General features: G+C 46.3%; 1 protein-coding gene across 1 annotated transcript in view; it reads left to right on the top strand.

Annotated features, from left to right (window-relative positions):
• GRK2 (G protein-coupled receptor kinase 2) overlaps positions 1-23,349 on the top strand; it is a 158,920-nt gene that overhangs the window by 122,790 nt on the left and 12,781 nt on the right. Inside the window, exons 14-20 of the mRNA XM_030185800.1 lie at positions 2,492-2,558; positions 3,741-3,841; positions 15,726-15,792; positions 18,280-18,375; positions 18,757-18,919; positions 19,181-19,317; positions 19,867-19,980. Of these exons, the coding sequence (XP_030041660.1) occupies positions 2,492-2,558; positions 3,741-3,841; positions 15,726-15,792; positions 18,280-18,375; positions 18,757-18,919; positions 19,181-19,317; positions 19,867-19,980 (745 nt within the window). The remainder of the gene's footprint in view (positions 1-2,491; positions 2,559-3,740; positions 3,842-15,725; positions 15,793-18,279; positions 18,376-18,756; positions 18,920-19,180; positions 19,318-19,866; positions 19,981-23,349) is intronic.

Genomic DNA, 23,349 nt, shown 5'->3' with positions numbered 1-23,349 from the left:
TTTAGGTCAATCTCAGTTATGTCCTCGCCGTTGCGAGGCCCAATTGACCATGGTTGTTGTTTTGAGTGAGCGTGGGGGCTAGGGATACCCCATCAGTGAGAACAAGCAGCCTGCTTGTCCTCGGAGAAAGCGAATGCTACATACCTGTAGAAGGTATTCTCCGAGGACAGCAGGCTGATTGTTCTCACAAACCCGCCCGCCTCCCCTTTGGAGTTGTGTCTTCCCTTGTATTGTCTTGCTACATACTGGACTGGCCGGCTCGAGCCGGTTTCGGGCGGGAAGACGGCCGCGCATGCGCGGTGCGCGCGGGCGCACGAGGACTAGCAAAGGACTTTGCTAGTGAAGATTCCGATTAGAGGGGCTGCCGTGGACGTCACCCATCAGTGAGAACAATCAGCCTGCTGTCCTCGGAGAATACTTTCTACAGGTATGTAGCATTCGCTTTCTGTGTGCCCAGGAAGGTAGTTAGGGTTATGACTGTCGTTCTGTGCAGATTACTCCCTCATGCCTTCTTAGAAACGCAAAGTTTAATGTCGCTGCTCTTCTGAGCTGAATTCGTTCCATGCTTAGTTTCCATTCTCTTTGCCATTTAAGGATTTTCTGTGTATATCCCATTCCACAGGCACAGAACAGCAGTCTCTTTTTCCTCCAGTTCTTTACCTTTTACACTAAAGCTGAATCTCTCTTCCTTCACTGACTCTGCCCTCCATGTGCCAATATAAGTCAATTCTAGAACGAGGCGCCTAGGGGTCGATATTCAATGTGATGTAACAATCCAGAAATGGTTCTTGTTCGGGGCTGACTGGTCATTTTCAGCAGCATTTAAATGGTTAGCGCAAAACTCAAAACTGACTATTTTGGGGGCACTGCAGGGGTGGAGTCAGGACTTGGCCGGTTAAGTGCCAATATTCAGATTAACTGCATAAATAGAACTGACATGCGCTTCTTTCTTTATGTGGTAATCCATGGCCGGTTAAGAGCTGAATATCGCACTTAAACCGGCTACATGTTAGCCAGCTCCACAAATCTGGACATTTAATGCCAAAGCCCGGACATGACCCAGCATAGAATTTCCAGGTTTAGCACCACCAGTGGGCAGCAAATCACCGTCAGCTGAATATCAGGCCCTTATTCTATAAAGGAAAGTAGGTGCCTTCTTTCCTTTAGCAAATGCTAGCATAACTGGGTATATACAGCTGTGTGCCAGAATAAATGCTCGCTCCTAGATGCCGGAGATAACATACGTAACTATAATTTACATACATACAGGTGGGCAGAATACATTTAAAAGATATGCACATATGTACAGAATGCTGGCATTCTAGTCATGAGCTTGCCATGTAAATGTTAGTTGCCCTCTTTGTAGAATTGCCCCCTAGGTGCCCAGTGTTGCCTGGAGTTGCTTTCTTTGCAAAGCACTTGATTTCTGCAGCTGAGGACGAGATTGGGGAGAAAATTTATTGTGAGGTGCTGGATTTATATTTTAACTGATTACAAAGCAAAAGGAGAGCCAACAACCGTGGCAATTTCTGTCCCTTACTTGCTTTCCATCCCCCTCATTAATAGGCCCTGCCGCAATCATGCACATCCTCGTATTTCTCTCTTAACCTCCCACCCATCTCCTATATAGACACCAATAGTTGTTTCTCACACACACCCCTCCCCCTACGCAAATATACAGCAATAGCTCACTCAATTCTCCTCCTGTCTCGATCATTACCACCTCCTAGGCTAGGCCCCACCACAAATGTCTCTTAATCACCATCACCACTTTATCTCCCTCTGGTCACTATCCCCATACCTCTTTCCATGGCATGCAACAGACACACACTCACACTTTTCTCCTCCTTCACTTGTGGTGATCAGGGCCAAGCTGGCGGGTTGCATGTGTGTTGGGGGGTGTCTCCTGGTTCCTGTGCAGAATTCTATAGAGGAGTTTCTGTGCAAATTCTACACTGGGCCAGGAGCAATATGTTATGGACATCAAAATAAACAATTTAAATATTTTTGAGGGTTTTTACATATTTGTTAGAGCTTTATTTGAAAGCATTTAACTTTTTCCACCTGCCTCCATCCTCGGAGACCAGACCCTCCGAAGTGCCCATGTCTTTCTCCTTCATCCCTCCCTGCACAGGATCCAAGTATTCCTCTTTGCCCCTCTTTAGACACCAAATCCCTCTTGCATTCTCATCTTCCTAGTCCTCTCTCCATTTTTCAGTATCTATATCTTATCCTTTCTTCAGTCCTTGATGCTTCTCAGTCCCACACTTCCAAAATCCTTTCCAGCCACTAATCTCTCAATGATAGATGGGCTTGCATCTGAATTTTTATTTATTACAAAGTACCTGTAATAGAAATTGTAAACTGCATGGTTGCCTCAGGGATCACTTGCGGTATATCAAGTGCTGAAAATAAAATAAATTTAATGCCATGAGGAGTTTCTAACTGGCTGAGTCTTCAGTTATTGAACAGTGATATTTTTATCTTTCAGACACAGTCCGTTCCGGCAGCACAAGACGAAAGACAAGCATGAGATTGATCGCATGACACTGACTATGGTGAGCAGATCTCTTGCCTGTTCCTCAGAAGGGTCATAGTGGTGGCATGGACCTCCCTTTACCTTCAGTCCGCATTTATTTATTGGCAAATTGTTTAGCAAAACTTTACATGAGCACTGTGAACCTGATTCCATGCTGTCAGGAGTTAGTCTAATGCTAGTTATAAACTGCTATCCCAATGTACTCTGCAGGGCACCAAACATCAACATGCCGTACAGTGGAAGTTAAAAAAAAAAACAACACAAAAAAACAAAGCTGGCTTCAGAGCTTGGAGATGACATAGAGTTAGACAGCCTTGTATTTCGCCTTCTTCTTCCAGTATATTTTTTGTATGTTAACTGAAAATGTTTTGGAGGTCGCAACTCTCAGAGGTCTTCTCCTCTCCTTTTCATTGTGATCTTAGCTTTCAATAAGGAAAAAAAAATAAAGCAAAGCACCTGGGCCTGATGGATTCCATCAAAATTGCATTTGATTTTAACAAAACCTAGAACAAGCCTTCCCAGCACAATAAACATGCTCGCTGCATGCAGAGGGAGTGTTGGCATTGGGGGTAGAGGAAGGGAATGGAAGGGCTTACTGTGATGCATGGATCCTTGTAATATTATGACAGGAGTTCTCAACTCAGTTCTCTGGACACTCCCAGGTTTTCAGGGTTTCCACAATGGAGTGGAGGAGTGGCCTAGTGGTTAGGGTGGTGGACTTTGGTCCTGGGGAACTGAGTTCGATTCCCACTTCAGGCACAGGCAGCTCCTTGTGACTCTGGGCAAGTCACTTAACCCTCCATTGCCCCATGTAAGCCGCATTGAGCCTGCCATGAGTGGGAAAGCGCAGGGTACAAATGTAACAAAAAAAAAAAATGAGCGATGTGCATTTATTACTTCCATTTTATGCATCTTCATTTTGTCCAGAAGATTGGGTTGAGAACCACTACACTGCTTAGTGTTCATGAAATAAAGCCACACAGGGGAGGTAGATTTTTGCTCTTTTATTTTGTGTTGTAAGTACCAGGCTGCACTGGGAGAATATGAATGTGATTAGGGCACTCTGTAGTCAATTGAGGTACAACTTCATATCTTCTGTCTCTGTTTCCTTTGTTTCCTATAAAGGAGGGCAGACCCAGCGATTATTGCATGTATCAGGAGTGTCAAGCTCTTATCTCATCCCTCCTTTCTATTCTTGCAGTCTGTAGAACTTCCAGAAGTCTTCTCTGCAGAGCTACGCTCACTCCTAGAGGGACTTCTACAGAGAGATGTCAACCGCCGCCTTGGCTGCCTGGGAAGAGGGTGGGTCTCGCCTGTCTTTGTGGGTGTGTCTGTCTCTAAGTGCCTGCTTTATGTGGGTGGGTTCTCATATAGTTGTGTTTGAGTTCGTACTTGCATCTGTCTTTGGGGAGGAGAAGAAGTTGTGTCTGAATGGTTTGAAATGGAGTGGGCTGCAAACCAAGGAAGCTAGGGTTCAAATTCTGCATCTCCCAGTGATGCTCCTTTTGACCTTAGGCGAGTCACTTAACCTTCCACTTCCTTAGGTACAAGCTGAGACCCTCATTTACTAACGTTCGCTAATTCGAGTTAAGCACATAATTAGTAAATAGACCCATAAAGATTAATGGCACATATTTTATTTTATGTGCCTTAAATCACATTAACATAATAGATGACGGCACCATAAAGACCTAAATAGTCCGCCCCAAAATTACCAACATTTCTTGAAATATTAATGCCCAGAATTTCTGAGCTATTGGACACTCCCACCAAAGGTGAAGTAAAGTACCCCACAGCTCACACCTCCTCCAACAGGTGTCTGAACTAATATGGGCCATCTGATGCAGACGAACAGGAGTAAAATGCCAAAGCAGCAAGACTTTCAAACTAGCCTACTTGATAAATGCCGAGACCGATAATTTATGGGTGCGAATAGGGATATCAGAGCACTGGGCTTCTGAAAATCTAATTCCTAAGTCTCTTTCCCATGCAAGCATATAAGGCAATTTAAGGAACCCTGGGGGTATAAGAAGAATTTACAGGGAAGAGATTAAACCCTTTGCCCCCCTGATGCACAGCTTAGAGTTCTTCCCATTTAGTGAAGGATCTACTCCACACTGGTGTCAGACCTCTCTGTTCCATAAAATGACAAACTCTCAAATAATTATAGAATTCCTTATGGTGGATTATAAATGCCTGTTGTAGCTAGGGAATGCCTTAAGAGCTCCTCCCTCCACTAGCTGATAGCAGTAATGCACCCCATATTTAGTCCATCCCACCTCTGCGTCCTTTCCCCTCTCCATTCCGCCTGCCATGTCCCAGTTAAATGGAGTCAATAAGGAAATAGCAGAGCCCAAGGATTGCAAACACCACCCCAGAGTTTCCACCTAAGTGTCAATAAATGTTTAGTTATTACTACTACTATTTACTACTATTTAGCATTTCTATAGCGCTACAAGGCGTACGCAGCGCTGCACAAACATAGAAGAAAGACAGTCCCTGCTCAAAGAGCTTACAATCTAATAGACAAAAAATAAATAAAGTAAGCAAATCAAAGTTAAAGGGGTTGGAAATTGCACAAGTGTCCCGTAGCTCCTAACAAGCCTACTACTACTATTACTTAACATTTCTAAAGCGCTACTAGGGTTACGCAGCGCTGTACAGTTTAACATAGGACAGTCCCTGCTCAAGGAGCTTACAATCTAAAGGACAAATGTACAGTCAGTCAAATAGGGGCAGTCTAAATTACCTGAATAGGTATAAAGGTTAGGTGCCGAAAGCAACGTTGAAGAGGTGGGCTTTGAGCAAGGATTTGAAGATGGGTAGGGAGGGGGCTTGGCGTAAGGGCTCTGGAAGTTTATTCCAAGCATAGGGTGAGGCGAGGCAGAAAGGGCGGAGCCTGGAGTTGGCAGTGGTGGAGAAGGGTACTGAGAGGAGGGATTTGTCCTGTGAGCAGAGGTTTCGGGTGGGAACGTAAGGGGAGATGAGGGTACAGAAGTAATGAGGGGCTGCAGACTTGAGTGCATTTGTAGGTAAGAAGGAGAAGCTTGAACTGTATGCGGTATCTGATCGGAAGCCAGTGAAGTGACCTGAGGAGAGGGGTGATATGAGCATATTGGTCCATGCGGAATATAAGACGTGCAGCAGAGTTCTGAACGGATTGAAAGGGGGATAGATGGTTAAGTGGGAGGCCAGCGAGGAGTAGGTTGCAGTAGTCAAGGCGAGAGGTAATGAGAGAGTGGATGAGAATTCGGGTGGTGTGCTCAGAGAGGAAAGGGCGAATTTTGCTGATGTTAGAGAAAGAAGCGACAGGTCTTGGCTATCTGCTGGATATGCGCGGAGAAGGAGAGGGAGGAGTCGAAGATGACTCCGAGGTTGCGGGCAGATGAGACGGGGAGGATGAGGGTGTTATCGACTGAGATAGAGAGTGGAGGAAAAGGTGAAGTGGGTTTTGGTGGAAAGACGATAAGCTCGGTCTTGGCCATGTTTAGTTTCAGGTGGCGGTTGGACATCCAGGCAGCAATGTCAGATAAGCAGGCCGATACTTTGGCCTGGGTCTCCGTAGTGATGTCTGGTGTGGAGAGATACAGCTGGGTGTCATCAGCATAAAGATGATACTGGAGACCATGAGATGAGATCAATGAGCCCAGGGAAGAGGTGTAGATTGAAAAAAGAAGGGGTCCAAGGACAGATCCCTGGGGAACTCCAACAGAGAGCGGGATGGGGGTGGAGGAAGATCCATGAGAATGTACTCTGAAGGTGTGGTGGAAGAGATAGGAGGAGAACCAGGAGAGGACAGAGCCCTGGAACCCAAATGAGGACAGTGTGGCAAGAAGTAAATCATGATTGACAGTGTCAAAAGCGGCGGATAGATCGAGGAGGATGAGGATGGAATAGTGACCTCTGGATTTGGCAAGGAACAGGTCATTACAGACTTTAGAGAGTGCTGTTTCTGTAGAGTGTAGAGGGCGAAAACTGGATTGAAGCGGATCGAGGATGGCATGAGAGGAGAGAAAATCAAGGCAGCGGCTGTGAATGACGCGCTCAAGTATCTTGGAGAGGAAGGGTAGGAGGGAGATGGGGCGGTAGTTGGAGGGACAGGTAGGGTCTAGTGATGTTTTTTTGAGGAGTGGTGTGACTACAGCGTGCTTGAAGGTGTCAGGGACAGTTGCAGTGGAGAGAGAGAGGTTGAGGATATGACAGATGGGAGGGGTGACAGTAGGAGAGATGGTGTTAAGTAAGTTGCTGGGGATGGGATCAGAGGAACAAGTGGTGCATTTCGAGGAGGAAAGAAGGTTGGTAGTTTCCTCCTCGGTGATATCAGGAAAGGAGGAGAAGGAGGCCTGGGTTAGTTGGTTGAGGGAGAGGGTTGAAGGGTGAAGAGGAGGAGGTGGCTTGGTAGTGAACTCAAGGTTGATCTTTTGCACCTTGTCACGGAAGTAGTCAGCCAGTGATTGAGGAGAGAGTGAGGGGGGGTGGGAGCGGAGGGCACTTTGAGGAGGGAGTTAAGGGTGGCGAAGAGACGACGAGGGTTGGAGCTGAGAGAATTAGTCAATTGGGTGTAATAGTCCTGTTTGGCAAGGAATAGGGAGGACTGCAAGGAGGATAGCATGAATTTGAAATGAAGGAAATCTGAATGGTGGGTGCGAGATTTCCTCCAGAGGCGTTCAGCAGATCGGGCGCAGGAGCGAAGGTAACGGATGCAAGGGGTTAACCAGGGCTGGGGATTAGTACACCTTGTGGGATGGGAGATGGATGGTGCGAGGGTGTCCAGAGCAGAGGAGAGAGTGGCATTATAAGCGGAGACAGCCTTGTCGACAGAGTTGGAGGGGAGGAGATTAGAAATACTAGAGGATAAGGTGGGAGGGTCAATAGCCTGGAGATTCCTGGAAGTAGTGGTTAATGTTGGGCGGGGCTGAGGGGGGTGATGAAGTGTGAAGGTGATCAGGTGATACTCAGAGAGAGGAAGAGCTGAGGCATAGAAATTGGAGGGTGAGCAGGAAGAGGAGAGGACGAGGTCAAGAAAATGGCCATTTTGATGAGTAGGGGTGGAGGAGCACAGCTGGAGGTTGAAGGAGGATGTCAGAGTGAGGAACTGAGAAGCGTGAGAGTCGGATGGGTCATCAGCGTGTATGTTAAAGTCTCCGAGAATGAGGGACGGAGATGAGGGTTCAAGAAAAACGGAAAGCCAGGCATCGAAGTCGGTGAGGAAGGAAGAGAGGGATTTATCAGGGGGGCGGTAAATGACTGCCACTCTGAGTGGCAACGGGTAGAATAGACGGATGGAGTGGACTTCAAAGGATGAGAAGCAGTGAGACTGCGGTAGGAGGAGGGGTTGGAAACTACAGGAGGGCGAGAGTAGTAACCCGACGCCTCCACCGCGGCCAACTGGGCTGGGAGTGTGGGAGAACCTCCATGGCATAGGGCCGCGATTGAGGCAGAGTCATCAGGGGAGAGCCAGGTTTCAGTTAGGGCGAGCAGATGAAGGGAACGAGAGATGAAGAGATCGTGGGTGAAGGGAAGTTTGTTGTAGACCGAGCGGGCATTCCACAGGGCACATGAGAAGGGGAGGGAAGAGTGGGGGAGGAGGGGAATAGAGATGAGATTGGAGACATCCCGGAATCGTTTGCATGGATAGGACGAGGACAGGAGTGGGGGACCTGGATTGGGATTGATGTCTCCCGCGGATAGCAGGAGGAGGAGGAGCAAGAGAGTGCGGAGGAGGGTGGGGGAGGTAGGGCGACAGAATACCCCACACCAAAGCTTGCTCCATCCGCACATACCACTTTTGTTCCAAGTCATGCTGCCAATCCCAAATATGGGGAATTTCTGCAGCCTCATAATACACCCAAAGATCAGGGATACCTAACCCACCCTCAGTTTTGTGTTTACGAAGTATATGCAGACTAATACAGGGGGGTAAGGTTTGCCCCACCAAACTAATCTAGTGATATCACACTGCCATTGCTTAAGCATGTTCCTTGGGATGGGCAAGGGGAGGGACTGAAATAAGTAAAGATACCTAGGTAATATATTCATTGTCACCGCCCCCACTCTCCCCAACCACAAGGGGGAGCCCCAGTACCAACAAGAGAAATCCAACCATACCTTTTTAACCAAGATCCCATATTTAGCCTAAAAAAGATCTTCCAACCTGGGAGTGACCTGAATACCAAGATATTTCAGAGATGAATGTACCACGAAAAGGAAAGGTCACCTTCAAGTGCGCCACTTCCACCCCCATGAGATTTATGTTCAAGGTCTCAATTTGAAAACTATACCCTGCTCCATAGGCCAATAACTTTGTGAGCAAATTAGGAATTGAAGGGGTTGCGTTAACATAAGTAAAACGTCAGCAAACAGAAAAATCTTCTACTCCTCTCCCCTACATACAACCCATGAATATGCTGAGCCAGGGGTTCCATCACTAATCAAATAACAAAAGGTGATAAAGGGCACCCTTGATGAGTTCCCTACTCCAAGGAGAAAACATCAGAGTAAGCGCCATTAATCTTTATAGCAGCTGTAGGGTTACTGTATAAACTCAGAATCCAATGGATATACCGACCCCCCCCCCCCCACCCCAGGCCCACCTTATGGAGCACAACTAGCATCCATTAATCTTTATAGCAGCTGTAGGGTTACTGTATAAACTCAGAATCCAATGGACATAATGAGCCCCCCAGGCCCACCTTATGGAGCACAAGTAGCATAAAAGGCCAGTTCACTCTATCAAAGGCTTTTTCCGCATCTATCCTAAAAGCATAGTGTCATGTCCCCCCCCCCCCCCCCCCCCCAAATGAGCTGTTCAGATGAAGTGCCCTTTTGATATTGTCTTCCCCTTGCTGCCCACTGACAAATCCAGTTTGATCAGGGTGACCCACCTGAAGATGCAAAGCCACTAACCTATCTGCCAAAATTTTAACCAGTAGTTTTACATCCACAGTCAATGGGGATATCGGGCGATAGGACCCACAGAACGCAGTTACACCTCCCAGGTTTACACAAAATAGTAATACCTGCCAGTTTCATAGAATTGGGCCAGGCCTCCCCTCGATGTACTCTGTCAAACACTCTGACCAGCAGGGACACTAATTGGGTTGCAAACGATTTATAAAAACCCACAGAGAAGCCATCTAAACCTGGGGCCATACCAGCGGGAAGATGCTTAATGGTATTATAAAGCTCCTGAGCCATCACATCTTTATCTAATTGGTCTTGTAAGACATTAGATACTGTGGGTAAGGCTGCATTCTGCAGATATGATCCAATGGCAACCTCCACAACTGGAGATTCCTGACTATAAAGCTGTTTATAAAAGTGCACAAATTGCCTGTGAATATCTGCCTGTTTGTAAAGGTAACATCCTCCCTTTTGCAGCTCAAATCTCTTTTGCTGGTAGGCAGTACCTCATGAAAGACTCCAGAGGAAATTGGAGAGTCATGGGATAGGAGATAGTGTTCTATTGTGAATTAAAAACTGGTTAAAAGATTTAAAAAAAAAAAAAAAAACAGAGAGTAGAGTTAAATGGTCAGTATTCTCAATGGAGAAGGGTAGATAGTGAAGTTTCCCAGGGGTCTGTGCTGGGACCCCTGCTTTGTAACATATTTATAAATGATCTAGAAATAGGAGTAACTAGTGAGGTAATTAAATTTGCTGATGACACAAAGTTATTAAATCACAAGAGGATTGTGAAAACTTACAAGAGGACCTTACGAGACTGGGAGACTTGGCGTCTAAATGGCAGATGATGTTTAATGTTGGGTGTTATTAGGAAGGGTATGGAGTCCAGGTGTGCGGATGTTATAATGCCGTTGTATCGCTCCATGGTGCGACCGCACCTGGAGTATTGTGTTCAGTACTGGTCTCCGTATCTCAAAAAAGATATAGTAGAATTGGAAAAGGTACAGCGAAGGGCGACGAAAATGATAGTGGGGATGGGACGACTTTCCTATGAAGAGAGGCTGAGAAGGCTAGGGCTTTTCAGCTTGGAGAAGAGACGGCTGAGGGGAGATATGATAGAAGTGTATAAAATAATGAGTGGAATGGATCGGGTGGATGTGAAGCGACTGTTCACGCTATCCAAAAATACTAGGACTAGAGGGCATGAGTTGAAGCTACAGTGTGGTAAATTTAAAACGAATCGGAGAAAATTTTTCTTCACCCAACGTGTAATTAGACTCTGGAATTCGTTGCCGGAGAACGTGGTACGGGCGGTTAGCTTGACGGAGTTTAAAAAGGGGTTAGATAGATTCCTAAAGGACAAGTCCATAGACCGCTATTAAATGGACTTGGAAAAATTCTGCATTTTTAGGTATAACTTGTCTGGAATGTTTTTACGTTTGGGGAGCGTGCCAGGTGCCCTTGACCTGGATTGGCCACTGTCGGTGACAGGATGCTGGGCTAGATGGACCTTTGGTCTTTCCCAGTATGGCACTACTTATGTACTTATGTACTTATGAGCAAGTACAAAGTGATATATGTGGGAAAGAGGAACCCGAACTATAGCTACGTGATGCAAGGTTCCACATTAGGAGTCACCGACCAGGAAAGGGATCTAGGTGTCATCGTTCATGATATGTTAAAACCCTCTTCTCAGTGTGCAACGGCAGCTAAGAAAACAAACACAATGTTAGGTATTATTAGGAATGGATTGGAAAACAAAAACGAGGATGTTATAATGCCTTTGTATTGCTCTATGGTGCGAATGCATCTTGAATACTGTGTGCAATTCTGGTCACTGCATCTCAAAAAAGATATAGTGGAATTAGAAAAGGTACAGAGAAGGGTGACGAAAATGATAAAGGGGATGGGACGACTTCCCTTTGAGGAAAGGCTAAAGCGGCTGGGGGTCTTCAGCTTGGAGAAAAGATGGCTGAGGAGAGATATAATAGAGGTCTATAAAATAGTGAGTGGAGTGGAACAGGTAGACATGAATCGCTTGTTTACTCTTTCCAAAAATACTTGGACTTGGGGGCATGCAATAAAGCTACAAAGTAGTGAATTTAAAACAAATCGGAGAAAATGTTTCTTCACTCGGAGTGTAATTAAACTCTGGAATCCGTTGCCAGAGAATGTGGTAAAAGCAGTTAGCTTAGCGGGATTTAAAAAAGGTTTGGATAGCTTACTAAAAGGAAAAGTCCATAAGCCATTATTAAGATGGACTTGGAAAAATCCACTGCTTATTTCTAGGATAAGCAGCATCAAATTTATTGTACTGTTTTGGGATCATGCCAGGTACGTGTAACCTGGATTGGCCACTGTTGAAAACAGAATGCTGAACTTGATGGACCTTCGAGCTGTCCCAGTATGGCAATGCTTATAATATGTTCTTAACAGCCCTGTTTATGTTGAGTTTCCAAGAGCGCAATCTGAGCTAACAAATCTTTCTTAGGCAAGGATTGCTTCAGCCTAAGAGCCCTCATTTAATGAAGACCCCCCCCCCCCCCAACACACACACCTATTGACAGCCTTTAATCCATCCCATACCGATCCTCTTCAGTATCGTTAAACTCCAGATACTAAAAATTGCTATCCTAACATCATCAACCACCTGTGTATCCCTAAAAAGGCTTTTATTCAAGTGCCACGCTCCCCTGCCCTGCGAATCATTCTCAATATGGAAAGAAGCCCAAACCAGAGTATGCTCAGACCAAGTTGGGGACTCAATCCCTTCGTCTGCAAGACATTGAGACCAATATGGGTTGCCCAGTAAAACATCAGTACGGGAGTAGCTAGCATGATGGGCGGAGAAAAAGATCCCTGCCTGCTGGATGTTGACAGTGCCACAAATCCACCAGCTGAAAATCAACAAGCAACAACTTACTCAAGGCTTGCACCTATCAACTCTACTGGAATGTCTGTCCCATGCTGGGTCCAACATCAAATTGCAATCTCCCCCCCCCCCCGCACCACCAGTAAGCAAATGACCCAAGTCCCCAAAACAGTACATAGTCTTGTCCAGAAACAAGCAAGGGGATCACAAGGGACATAAACATGTAGAATAGCCCATTGCTGATCCCCGAGTTCCCCCTTCAGCAACAGCTACCTGCCTTCCAGATCCCTTTCTATAGTTGTTACTCGAAAGCGGAAATCCTCTTTAATCATAATAGTCTCCCCAGTGGCGTAGCAAGGGGGGGCGGGAGGGGCGGTCCGCCCCGGGTGTCAGCTCGGGACGGGTGCTCCCTGCCAGCTCCCCCCCCCCCCCCGGCGAATCGACCCCCCCCCCCCCCCCCCCACACACACACCTTTAAAAAGAATATCGGGAGTCGCGCCTGCCCTGCATGTACAAGAAATGTGGACCGTCGGCTCTTCCCTTGCTCTGTCTGTCCCGCCCTCCGCTGACGCAACTTCCTATTTCCGCAAGGGCGGGATAGACAGAGCAAGAGAAGAGCCGACGGTCCACATTTCTTGTATGTGCAGGGCAGGCGCGACTCCCGGTATTCTTTTTAAAGGTAGGGTGCGGGAGCTGGTCGTCGGGGGGGGGGGGGGGGTGTTATCGTGCTGCACCCGGGGGGGGGGGGGGGTGCAACGGCGAACCGCCCCGCCCCGGGTGGCAGCCCCCCCTGCTACACCATTGAGTCTCCCCCGCTGTGGTGTTTGCCCTGATATAGGAACTAAAATAGATCTGAGGAAAGTGGGAATCGGACTATAAAGACTCATACGTTCTAAGTGGAGGAGTGGCCTAGTGGTTAGGGTGGTGGACTTTGGTCCTGGGGAACTGAGGAACTGAGTTCAATTCCCGGCACAGGCAGCTCCTTGTGACTCTGGGCAAGTCACTTAACCCTCCATTGCCTGCCGCATTGAGCCTGCCATGAGTGGGAAAGCGTGGGGTACAAATGTAACAAAAAATAAAAAATAAGTGAGTTTCCTGAATCAATGCAATATCACATTGTAATCTCAGCTGTTCTTTAAAAAGCACCTCCGTTTATGGGGAGAGTTAAGACCCTGTACATTAAAGGATACCAATTTACAATTAAAATCTCCCTTTCTGACACCTACGCCCCTCTCTTTCCTCCTCCTTTTCGCAGCTGAAACATAGCAGTCAGGCACTACTAGGATAAGTGAACACCAGAATAGAAAGACTACACCAGTGCAAAACCCTTCCAACCATCCCTCTCCTTTCCCACTGAAACCCCACACACTTCGTGCACACCCCCCATACTCAGACCTGGGCCTTGAATCCTCCAGCATCTCAAATGTAAAGAAAGATAAGGCAAGCGGACACCACCACGCCTCATTTAGCATCTCCATCCACACTGGATCCAGTAGCACGTCGCTGCTGCTGAGCCCCTCGCACCCACTGCCAATGGGAAGGGAGCCTGGTGGAACCTGCAGACTGATTCAGCTTACAAGCATCTTCAGGCAGATTATCAGCTTTTAAGGCCACCAATACCTTCCAAGCCTCCGCCAGATCCTGAACGAGCTTAGTAGTATTACCAGTGGTAAAGGTCAAAGCAAATGGGGGAAAGCCACTGGTATTTATAGCCCTCATCCTGCAGGTACCAGGTGACTTCTTGAAAATCCCTCCTCGTGAGGGTCACCAGGAACAGATCTTGAAATAGCTCCATCTACACTCCTTTCCACTGGTAGTCCTTAGGCTTTCATGCATACTGGAAAATTTCATCTTTGATAGCAAATCTATTGAGACAGATAACAATAGCCCTGTGTTTATTGTCCATCTTGCATCCAAGTGCTCTGCGAGCCCGTTCAAGCAGCATTGGAGGGCCCGAATCGTCCCTACTGCGAGCCCTCTTCAGCAGATCCCAGCAAATCTCCAGTGCCACCTGCTTGATATCTTGAAAGGCTACCTCCTCTGGAATGCTGTGGATCCTCTCAAGTTACACTGCCGGGAGTGGTTCTGCAATTCCTCAGTTATGTCCATACTAGCCGTTAAGCCCGTAACAACGGGCTAGTTTTTTGTTTTCCTATGGCCTCCCCCCGTCCACCAACCCTGCTCTCTCCCCTGCCCTCCCCCTAGAGTCTGTTTCCCTCCGTTCCGCTCCCTCCCAGCTCCCTCCTCCTCCTATTTCCACGCCCATGTCCAAGCCCTCCTCCCTATTGGGCTGTACTGCTGGTGGAGGCGGGGCTTGGACTTCTACACTCTCAGCGTTCCGACTCTACTGCGCATTTGCAGGTGAGTTGGTCACTTGCCGTTTATATGTTTGATTCAGCTTTTGTTGGTTATGTTCCATTTGCTCGTCCAACGCGCCTCCATGCATGACTTCTCATCTTTCTGTTTACCAAGATCAGACAGATTCTTTTTTAATTTCCGCCACAGCACCCCTGATATCCACTCTCGCTGACCAAACTTCCTTCCGCAGAGCCTCCAGGATCGCCAGCACTGTGGAAACCTCCAAACTGACACCTCCGCCATTCACATCATGCTCCTTTTCAAATAAGTTGGGCCCCACAGCTGTTGCCATCTTGCTCTGAGGTCCTAGGCTCACAAGTTTCAGCGCTTCAGCTGCCACTTTGTTGCCAGTATACTTATAAGACTCCAGCTTCCTCCGGGACGTCATAACAGCTCCCAGCAAGGGAATAGCACCAAGAGAAAAACACCAAAAGTGATTTACAGCTCAAAATTAGTACGCCCCCAATGGAGCTTTACACAGGAGCAACCGTCCACCCCAGTGATGTCATTTCCTCCATTATGTTAGGGGTAGTTTTGAGAATGATTTTTCGCAGGTAAACAGATCTGAAAGTATCTCCACAGCCTCAGCTCCCCCCAGCATGGGACACTGCACACGTTTTAGTGTGGGCGGAGGGAAAAGGAGCTACCACAGAGACAAGGGCCACGCTGGCAAATTACACTTGGGGAGTTAAAAATAAACTCTGTGCACACTTCCTGGTGGGAAAATTCATACCTGTACAATGTTGCATTTTTTTGGTATTATGAGTGTTTTGTACTGTAACCCACTTTGATTTTAAAGCAGGATATAAATTCCTGAAAATAAATACAAATAAAATATTGAGACCACCAGTGTTTTCCATTAAAAAAAAAAAAATAAATAATAGCGTGCAAGCACCCTGCTAGAACATCCTGCTTGCAAGTACTGCAGACATTCTGAAAGTTAGTCATGGGTGTTTCTGATCTGGTCACGAGATACATGAGAAACAGCAGGAAAATACGTGGTTTCTGTCAGGATTGTATGCAGTTGACAACACTTTCTCATTTTGGTTGCAGAGCTTTGGAGGTGAAAGAAGATCCATTCTTCCGTGGAGTGGACTGGCAGATGGTGTTTCTACAGAAGGTGAGATGCTGGGGAATTTTGGAGATGAGAGAGGGGTCTTTTTTTTTTTTTTTTGCCTCAGTTCAGTTGGTTACGGGGCTGATATCTGGTGTCATAAGCCCCTATTATCTACGCCTAACTTGCCGAGTGCAGTGCAGTAGTGACCCTTGATCAGGGACCATTCATCATGGTTCTTTCTTGAACCCTAAAATCTTGGGTTCTTAATCTGGCTACTAGGATTTGCCATTGTGCAGCGACTAGGGCTTCCTCTCCCTTTAGGAAGTGAGACAGAGAAGCAGTTTTTTTTTTCCTAAGATGCTGAGCACAGTTGGTCAGCTTTGTACCACAGATTTGATTAACTTCATAGAACTGCAGAACTCAAAAGCTGGAACTGATAGAATGGAAGTTAAGAGTTCAGACTTACAAAGCAAAATAAAACCTGCAGAGGTTTTTACTTGTCCGTTAACTGTCCTTTTACTAAATTGCAACCTGAAACACTTCACTTGGATCTGTGCTTTCACTGGTACCAGGGAGCTGAGGTTGTAGGATGTTCAGTGAGGTCAGCATATTTTCCTGTGACACCCCTCAGGATGCTTCATAGTGAATGAGGATATGCAGAGTTCCTGCTGGAGGGGAACATGTTAACAATAGACCCCTACCCCAGGACTTAAACCATAAGGAGAAAGGCAACCAGACCAAACTCTCTTAGGCTACTGAAAAGAATAAGTGTAGTAATAGCAACAAAATACAGAGATCTTAAACTGTGTAAAACTCGCAAACACTCCTCACCCCTTACACTGCAGTCTTGGGAATGTGCTGGGCCAGGAAACAGCGGTATCCACGCTGCAGGTGAAACAAGAATCATTTACTCTTGCAGAGCCTGAGTAAGAACAATGAAATTTTAACCAGCAAAATATGTACTAGTTCCCACTGGACTGGTGATTAAAACTCTCTCCGGATGCTTTTAACTCTGAGATCTTCATCTGGGAAGGAGAGATAGCACAGTCCCTGGCCAAGCACAGAGGTATCTCTCCAGAGGATCTACCGGTGTAAATTAACTAAATTGTGAATGCTGGCTAGGAAAAAACAGCTCCTCCACTGCATCTTCCTGCCTCAGCAACTGACTGGATTCTTTAACACCCACTGCAGTCTGGCTTGTGATTTCAGAAGATTTATTGACATTTTGAATAGTATTTAACAAAATAATAACCATGAAATGAAAGGTTAGAAATGTACCGCTTAAGGAGAGAAATAGATAGAAATATAAACAATGTACATATCACAACAAAGGGTGCCGTGATCACAAGAATGAGTTAAATATCATAATTACATATACCCCCAGATTCTAAAAACAGCAACTAAAGTTCCGTGCACAAATCATCATGCATAGCAGATTTGTGCGTGGAACTTAATTAGTTAACAAGCCAGTCCACGCCAATAACTGGATGTTAACAAGAAATTAACAGCACTAGTTTAATTAGGATTTATGCGCATAACTCTCTAAGCATATTCTATAAAGTGATGCATGTAAATTGTACCACGTGGATCTCTAAAGGGGGCATGGGTGGTTCATGGGCGTTCCTAAAATGTACATGCAGTGTTATAGAATATGCCTGATCCGCACCTAAATGAGTTGTTTGCTTTTAGGTCATAACTAAATTTAGTCGCAGGAATGGATGCTACACGTAGTCTATAAACTGTGCCTAACTTTAGGCGAGGTTTATAGAATAGCGCTAAGCACGAACCATACTCCCAGTGGTCCCACAATTCCCAGAAGGCACTCACAGACCCAACACACAAACCACCAGGATTCTTTATCAGTCCAGACAGGCAGAGTCAACAAACTAAACAAGTTTATTGTCACACTGGAACAATGAACAAAAAACAAACTGTGCAATCAGCAAACAATAACAGGTAACTGAATTATGAATTAGTTATAATGCTAAGTAAACATTTGCATACTGTCTAAACAGTACCAGGGAAGATCAGGACATGTAATTTACTGAGCCTCAGCAGAGACATCTGTCTCTCTTTTCTTCTAGGCTAAGACTGAAGCAACAACCAGCAATAACTGCTGGGTAATTTCAAATTCCAGGCCAATCAGAGCCCAGTCAACAAGTTTTAAAAGTGTACTGCGCACTATACTGTAGATTTACTTATTCACTATGTGATACTAGAGGGCATGCACTTTTCTATAACAGCTTTAACATAAAAACATGCACATCTGCTGGCCAAACTAGAGAAATGCACTAGTGTTAATAAAGGCAGTTTTACAGGTTTATAATGCACTGTTCTGTCACACACCCATATCTGAGTGATTTTATCCTCCTGTCCATGGAGAATCCTGGTTAAAGATAAGTAACCTTGTTCTGGGTGCATGTTTTATGAGGCTAGCATAATGGAGAAGGAGGGAGGGGCATTTGAAGTTTCTAGTCTTTCTCAAGTCTGCAGGGTTCTTACCTCCACACTCCCCTTCGCCTCTCACCTCTAGCTTCCTTCCTACTTTAGTATCCCCCACCATTGATCCCACCACGAGGAGAGGTTAATGCTGCTGATGCTTTTGACATTGGATCATTCGATGAGGAAGACACAAAAGGAATTAAGGTATGTGATAAGTAAAAACATATCTTCTTATTCTTAGAGGTCAAGGCATATAGTCTCTCCCACTATCCCCTGACATCCACTAGTGTGCAGGGTAGAGCTGAGACCCCTTCACCTTCACTCCCCATTATTACTGAGCTCAGTGACTCAAAGTTCTGGACTTTATGGTATGTTTTCTTAGAAATGTCTTTCAGAGATGAAAACATCAAGCTAATGAATGCCACTATGTGTGTTTTATATTCTGTCACCTCCTCAATTTTTGTTTCTTTTCCTGTCTCTTCATTTCACTCTCCTTTGTCTTTTTCCCCCTACCTCTTGCTCTCACTCCCCTATCTCCTCACCACACTCACACCTCCCCCCCCCTTGCCCGTTAACTTTTCCCAGTTATTAGACAGCGATCAGGAACTGTATCGGAACTTTCCGCTTACGATATCAGAGCGATGGCAGCAAGAAGTGGCAGAGACCGTCTTTGAAGCTGTGAATCTCGAAACAGACAAACTTGAAGCTCGGAAGAAGGCCAAAAACAAACAACTAGGACATGAAGAAGGTGAATACCAAACCCTTCCCCAAATCCAGCCAGCACTCCTACACTGAGCCCTACTTTGTGTCCAGCAACAGTTCTACACCAGCACCCTTATCACACCCTCTGCTGACATCCTACCCCACAAGATGTGTTTTCAACATTTTATGATCAGCTATGAATTGTTTATTTATAAATTGATTTGTGATGTTTTTAATAGATCTCTTCAATTTTTTTCCCTTTTATCTGAATTTCTTTATTCTGTCTCCTGCCTCTCTCTCTCTCTAGATTATGCTTTGGGGAAGGACTGTATAATGCACGGTTATATGTCAAAAATGGGAAACCCCTTCCTTATCCAGTGGCAGAGACGATACTTCTACCTCTTCCCCAATAGACTGGAATGGAGAGGCGAGGGGGAATCTCCAGTAAGCCTTACTTTCTGTTATAAACTATGCCTGCCCTCCCCCCTCCAGTTCAACACAGCTCCTCCCTCACAAACTGACTCCCATGTTCATGAGGCAAATGTCAGCATCTCACATGTACTACTTTATATAGTAATGAGTTGAGAACTGATGACAACACTGTCAACTAAACAAAATACAAGAAAGTTCTCAAATATGCACAGAAGACTGTAAAGGAAGGAAAATGCTTCAGAGAGTTTCCAGGGAGTATCTCCATTTATAACTGCCGCCCTTCAATTAAGTCTGGGATCTTTCATCATTGGCTCAAAAACCTTCCTGTTACAGGCCTCACATTCACATGTCCCATGTTTGGAATTCTGGTATGGAATTCAGTGGATCTTGTTTGTAACCTGATGAGCCAGATGACAAGGAGTGAAGAGACTGTGCTTGATGTTCTTGAGCACAAGCTGGATAAGAGACCTGAAAACCATATGGGTGTAGATTAGTTTAGACTCTACAAAAGTGTTCTTCCTTCTCTCACTTACCTTGTGGAACATTGTTTCTGTTTTTCAGCAAAGCTTACTCACCATGGAGGAGATCCAAACTGTGGAAGAGACACACATTAAAGAAAAGAGATGTATCCTGCTGAAGATTCGTGGGGGAAAACAGTTTATCCTTCAGTGTGATGTAAGTCCTCTCACTGGAAATAGAGAAGCAAGTTTTGGAGACTGAAGAGATGTTCTGCAGGGCTGAGAATGGTTTAAGTTTACTTTAAAGATGTGCTCTGTGTACTGTACGGGCTCAAAGCGAATGCTACATACCTGTAGAAGGTATTCTCCGAGGACAGCAAGCTGATTGTTCTCACTGATGGGTGACGTCCACGGAACCCCCTCCAATTGGAATCTTCACTAGCAAAGATGTTTGCTAGCCCTCGCGTGCCCTTGCGCAACGCGCATGCGCGACCGTCTTCCCGCCCAAACCAGCTCGTGTTCGTCAGTCCCGTATGTAGCAAGACAAAAACAAGGGAAGACACAACTCCAAAGGGGAGGTGGGTGGGTTTGTGAGAACAATCAGCCTGCTGTCCTCGGAGAATACCTTCTAAAGGTATGTAGCATTCGCTTTCTCCGAGGACAAGCAGGCTGCTTGTTCTCACTAATGGAATATCCCTAGCCCCCAGGCTCACTCAAAACAGCAAACATGGTCAATTGGGCCTCGCAACGGCGAGGACATAACTGAGATTGACCTAACAGCTTATCCAACTAACTGAGAGTGTAGCCTGGAACAGAATGAAAAATGGGCCTAGGGGGGTGGAGTTGGATTCTAAACCCCAAACAGATTCTGAAGCACCGACTGCCCGAACCGACTGTTGCGTCGGGTATCCTGCTGCAGGCAGTAATGAGATGTGAATGTGTGGACAGATGACCACGTCGCAGCCTTGCAGATCTCTTCAATAGTGGCTGACTTCAAGTGGGCCACTGACGCTGCCATGGCTCTAACACTATGAGCCGTGACATGACCCTCAAGAGCCAGCCCAGCCTGGGCGTAAGTGAAGGAAATGCAGTCTGCTAGCCAATTTGATAAGGTGCGTTTCCCCACAGCCACTCCCCTCCTGTTGGGATCAAAAGAAACAAACATTTGGGCGGACTGACTGTTGGGCTGTGTCCGCTCCAGATAGAAGGCCAATGCTCTTTTGCAGTCCAATGTGTGCAACTGACGTTCAGCAGGGCAGGAATGAGGACGGGGAAAGAATGTTGGCAAGACAATTGACTGGTTCAGATGGAACTCTGACACCACCTTCGGCAAGAACTTAGGGTGAGTGCGGAGTACTACTCTATTATGATGAAATTTGGTGTAAGGAGCATGGGCTACCAGGGCCTGAAGCTCACTGACTCTACGAGCTGAAGTTACTGCCACCAAGAAAATGACCTTCCAGGTCAAGTACTTCAGATGGCAGGAATCCAGTGGCTCAAAAGGAGGTTTCATCAGCTGGGTGAGAACGACATTGAGATCCCATGACACTGTAGGAGGTTTGATGGGGGACTTTGACAAAAGCAAGCCTCTCCTAAAGCGAACAACTAAAGGCTGTCCCGAGATCGGCTTACCTTCCACACGGTAATGGTATGCACTGATTGCGCTAAGGTGAACCCTTACAGAGTTGGTCTTGAGACCAGACTCAGACAAGTGCAGAAGGTAGTCAAGCAGGGTCTGTGTAGGAGAAGAGCGAGGATCTAAGGCCTTGCTGTCACACCAGACGGCAAACCTCCTCCATAAAAAGAAGTAACTACTCTTAGTGGAATCTTTCCTGGACGCAAGCAAGACACGGGAGACACCCTCCGACAGACCCAAAGAGGCAAAGTCTACGCTCTCAACATCCAGGCCGTGAGAGCCAGAGACTGGAGGTTGGGATGCAGAAGCGCCCCTTCGTTCTGGGTGATGAGGGTTGGAAAACACTCCAATCTCCACGGTTCTTCGGAGGACAATTCCAGAAGAAGAGGGAACCAGATCTGACACGGCCAAAAGGGAGCAATCAGAATCAAGGTGCCTCGGTCTTGCTTGAGTTTCAACAAAGTCTTCCCCACCAGAGGTATGGGAGGATAAGCATACAGCAGGCCTTCCCCCCAATCCAGGAGGAAGGCATCCGATGCCAGTCGGCCGTGGGCCTGAAGTCTGGAACAGAACTGAGGGACCTTGTGGTTGGCTTGAGATGCGAAGAGATTTACCAAGGGGGTGCCCCACACTTGGAAGATCCGGCACACTACTCTGGAGTTGAGCGACCACTCGTGAGGTTGCATAATCCTGCTCAACCTGTCGGCCAGACTGTTGTTTACGCCTGCCAGATATGTGGCTTGGAGAAACATGCCGTGACGGCGAGCCCACAACCACATGCTGACGGCTTCCTGACACAGGGGGCGAGATCCGGTGCCTCCCTGCTTGTTGATGTAATACATGGCAACCTGGTTGTCTGTCTGAATTTGGATAATTTGGTGGGACAGCCGATCTCTGAAAGCCTTCAGAGCGTTCCAGACCACTCGCAACTCCAGGAGATTGATCTGTAGACCTTGTTCCTGGAGGGACCAGCTTCCCTGGGTGTGAAGCCCATCGACATGAGCTCCCCACTCCAGGAGAGACGCATCCGTAGTCAGCACATTTTGCGGCTGAGGAATTTGGAAAGGGTGTCCCAGAGTCAAATTGGACCAAATCGTCCACCAGTGCAGGGATTCGAGAAAACTCGTGGACAGGTGGATCACGTCCTCTAGATCCCCAGCAGCCTGAAACCACTGGGAAGCTAGGGTCCATTGAGCAGATCGCATGCGAAGACAAGCCATGGGAGTCCCATGAACTGTGGAGGCCAACAACAGTAGTTAGCTGACACTTTGGGACTTAATCATTACACAGCAGGAGGGCAATTTTGGAAGTTAAATCATTTGAAAATTCTTTGACCAGACTGTACCAATTCTGGTCCCATCCAAAGAATTGCCTTAACAACAGTAGTTAGCTGACACTTTGGGACTTAATCATTACACAACAGGAGGTAAGGGTTGAGCTCTGAATAGGGGTCAAACCATTTGTAACTTTGCTCAGGTGCTGACCTCTCTGTCTGTACCTGAAGCAAACTCCTCCAAAGTAAAACAAATTCAGACCTTTTAAATTCCAAACGTCTCAACTTTCTGGCTATAGGTGAGATACCTGATATTCTCTTTAATTTAATGCTTAGTGCTTAATTTTGCCCTGTGAAACCTCTTATTTTCTTTCTTTCTTTCTTTCTCTTCCTGCCAAGCTCTGAGAGAGAGGGAGGCTGCATTGCATTGTATTGTATTGAGGCTCTAAAGTGCATTTTACATTGTTGAAACTGAGATAATTATTGGGAATATCTGGATTTATATTACAAGGAAAGTTTTTTTTTTATATTCTAGGGCAATTTTGGAAGTTAAATCATTTGAAAATTCTTTGACCAGACTGTACCAATTCTTGTCCCATCCAGAGAATTGCCTTAACAACAGTAGTTAGCTGACACTTTGGGACTTATAATCCCACCCACCCCAGGGTTTTCCACTC

Source organism: Microcaecilia unicolor, chromosome 1 (assembly GCF_901765095.1).
Source record: "Microcaecilia unicolor chromosome 1, aMicUni1.1, whole genome shotgun sequence".
NCBI lineage: Eukaryota > Metazoa > Chordata > Amphibia > Gymnophiona > Siphonopidae > Microcaecilia > Microcaecilia unicolor.
The sequence above is the reverse complement of the archived record's forward strand: the minus strand, read 5'-3'. Positions and strand labels throughout refer to the sequence as shown.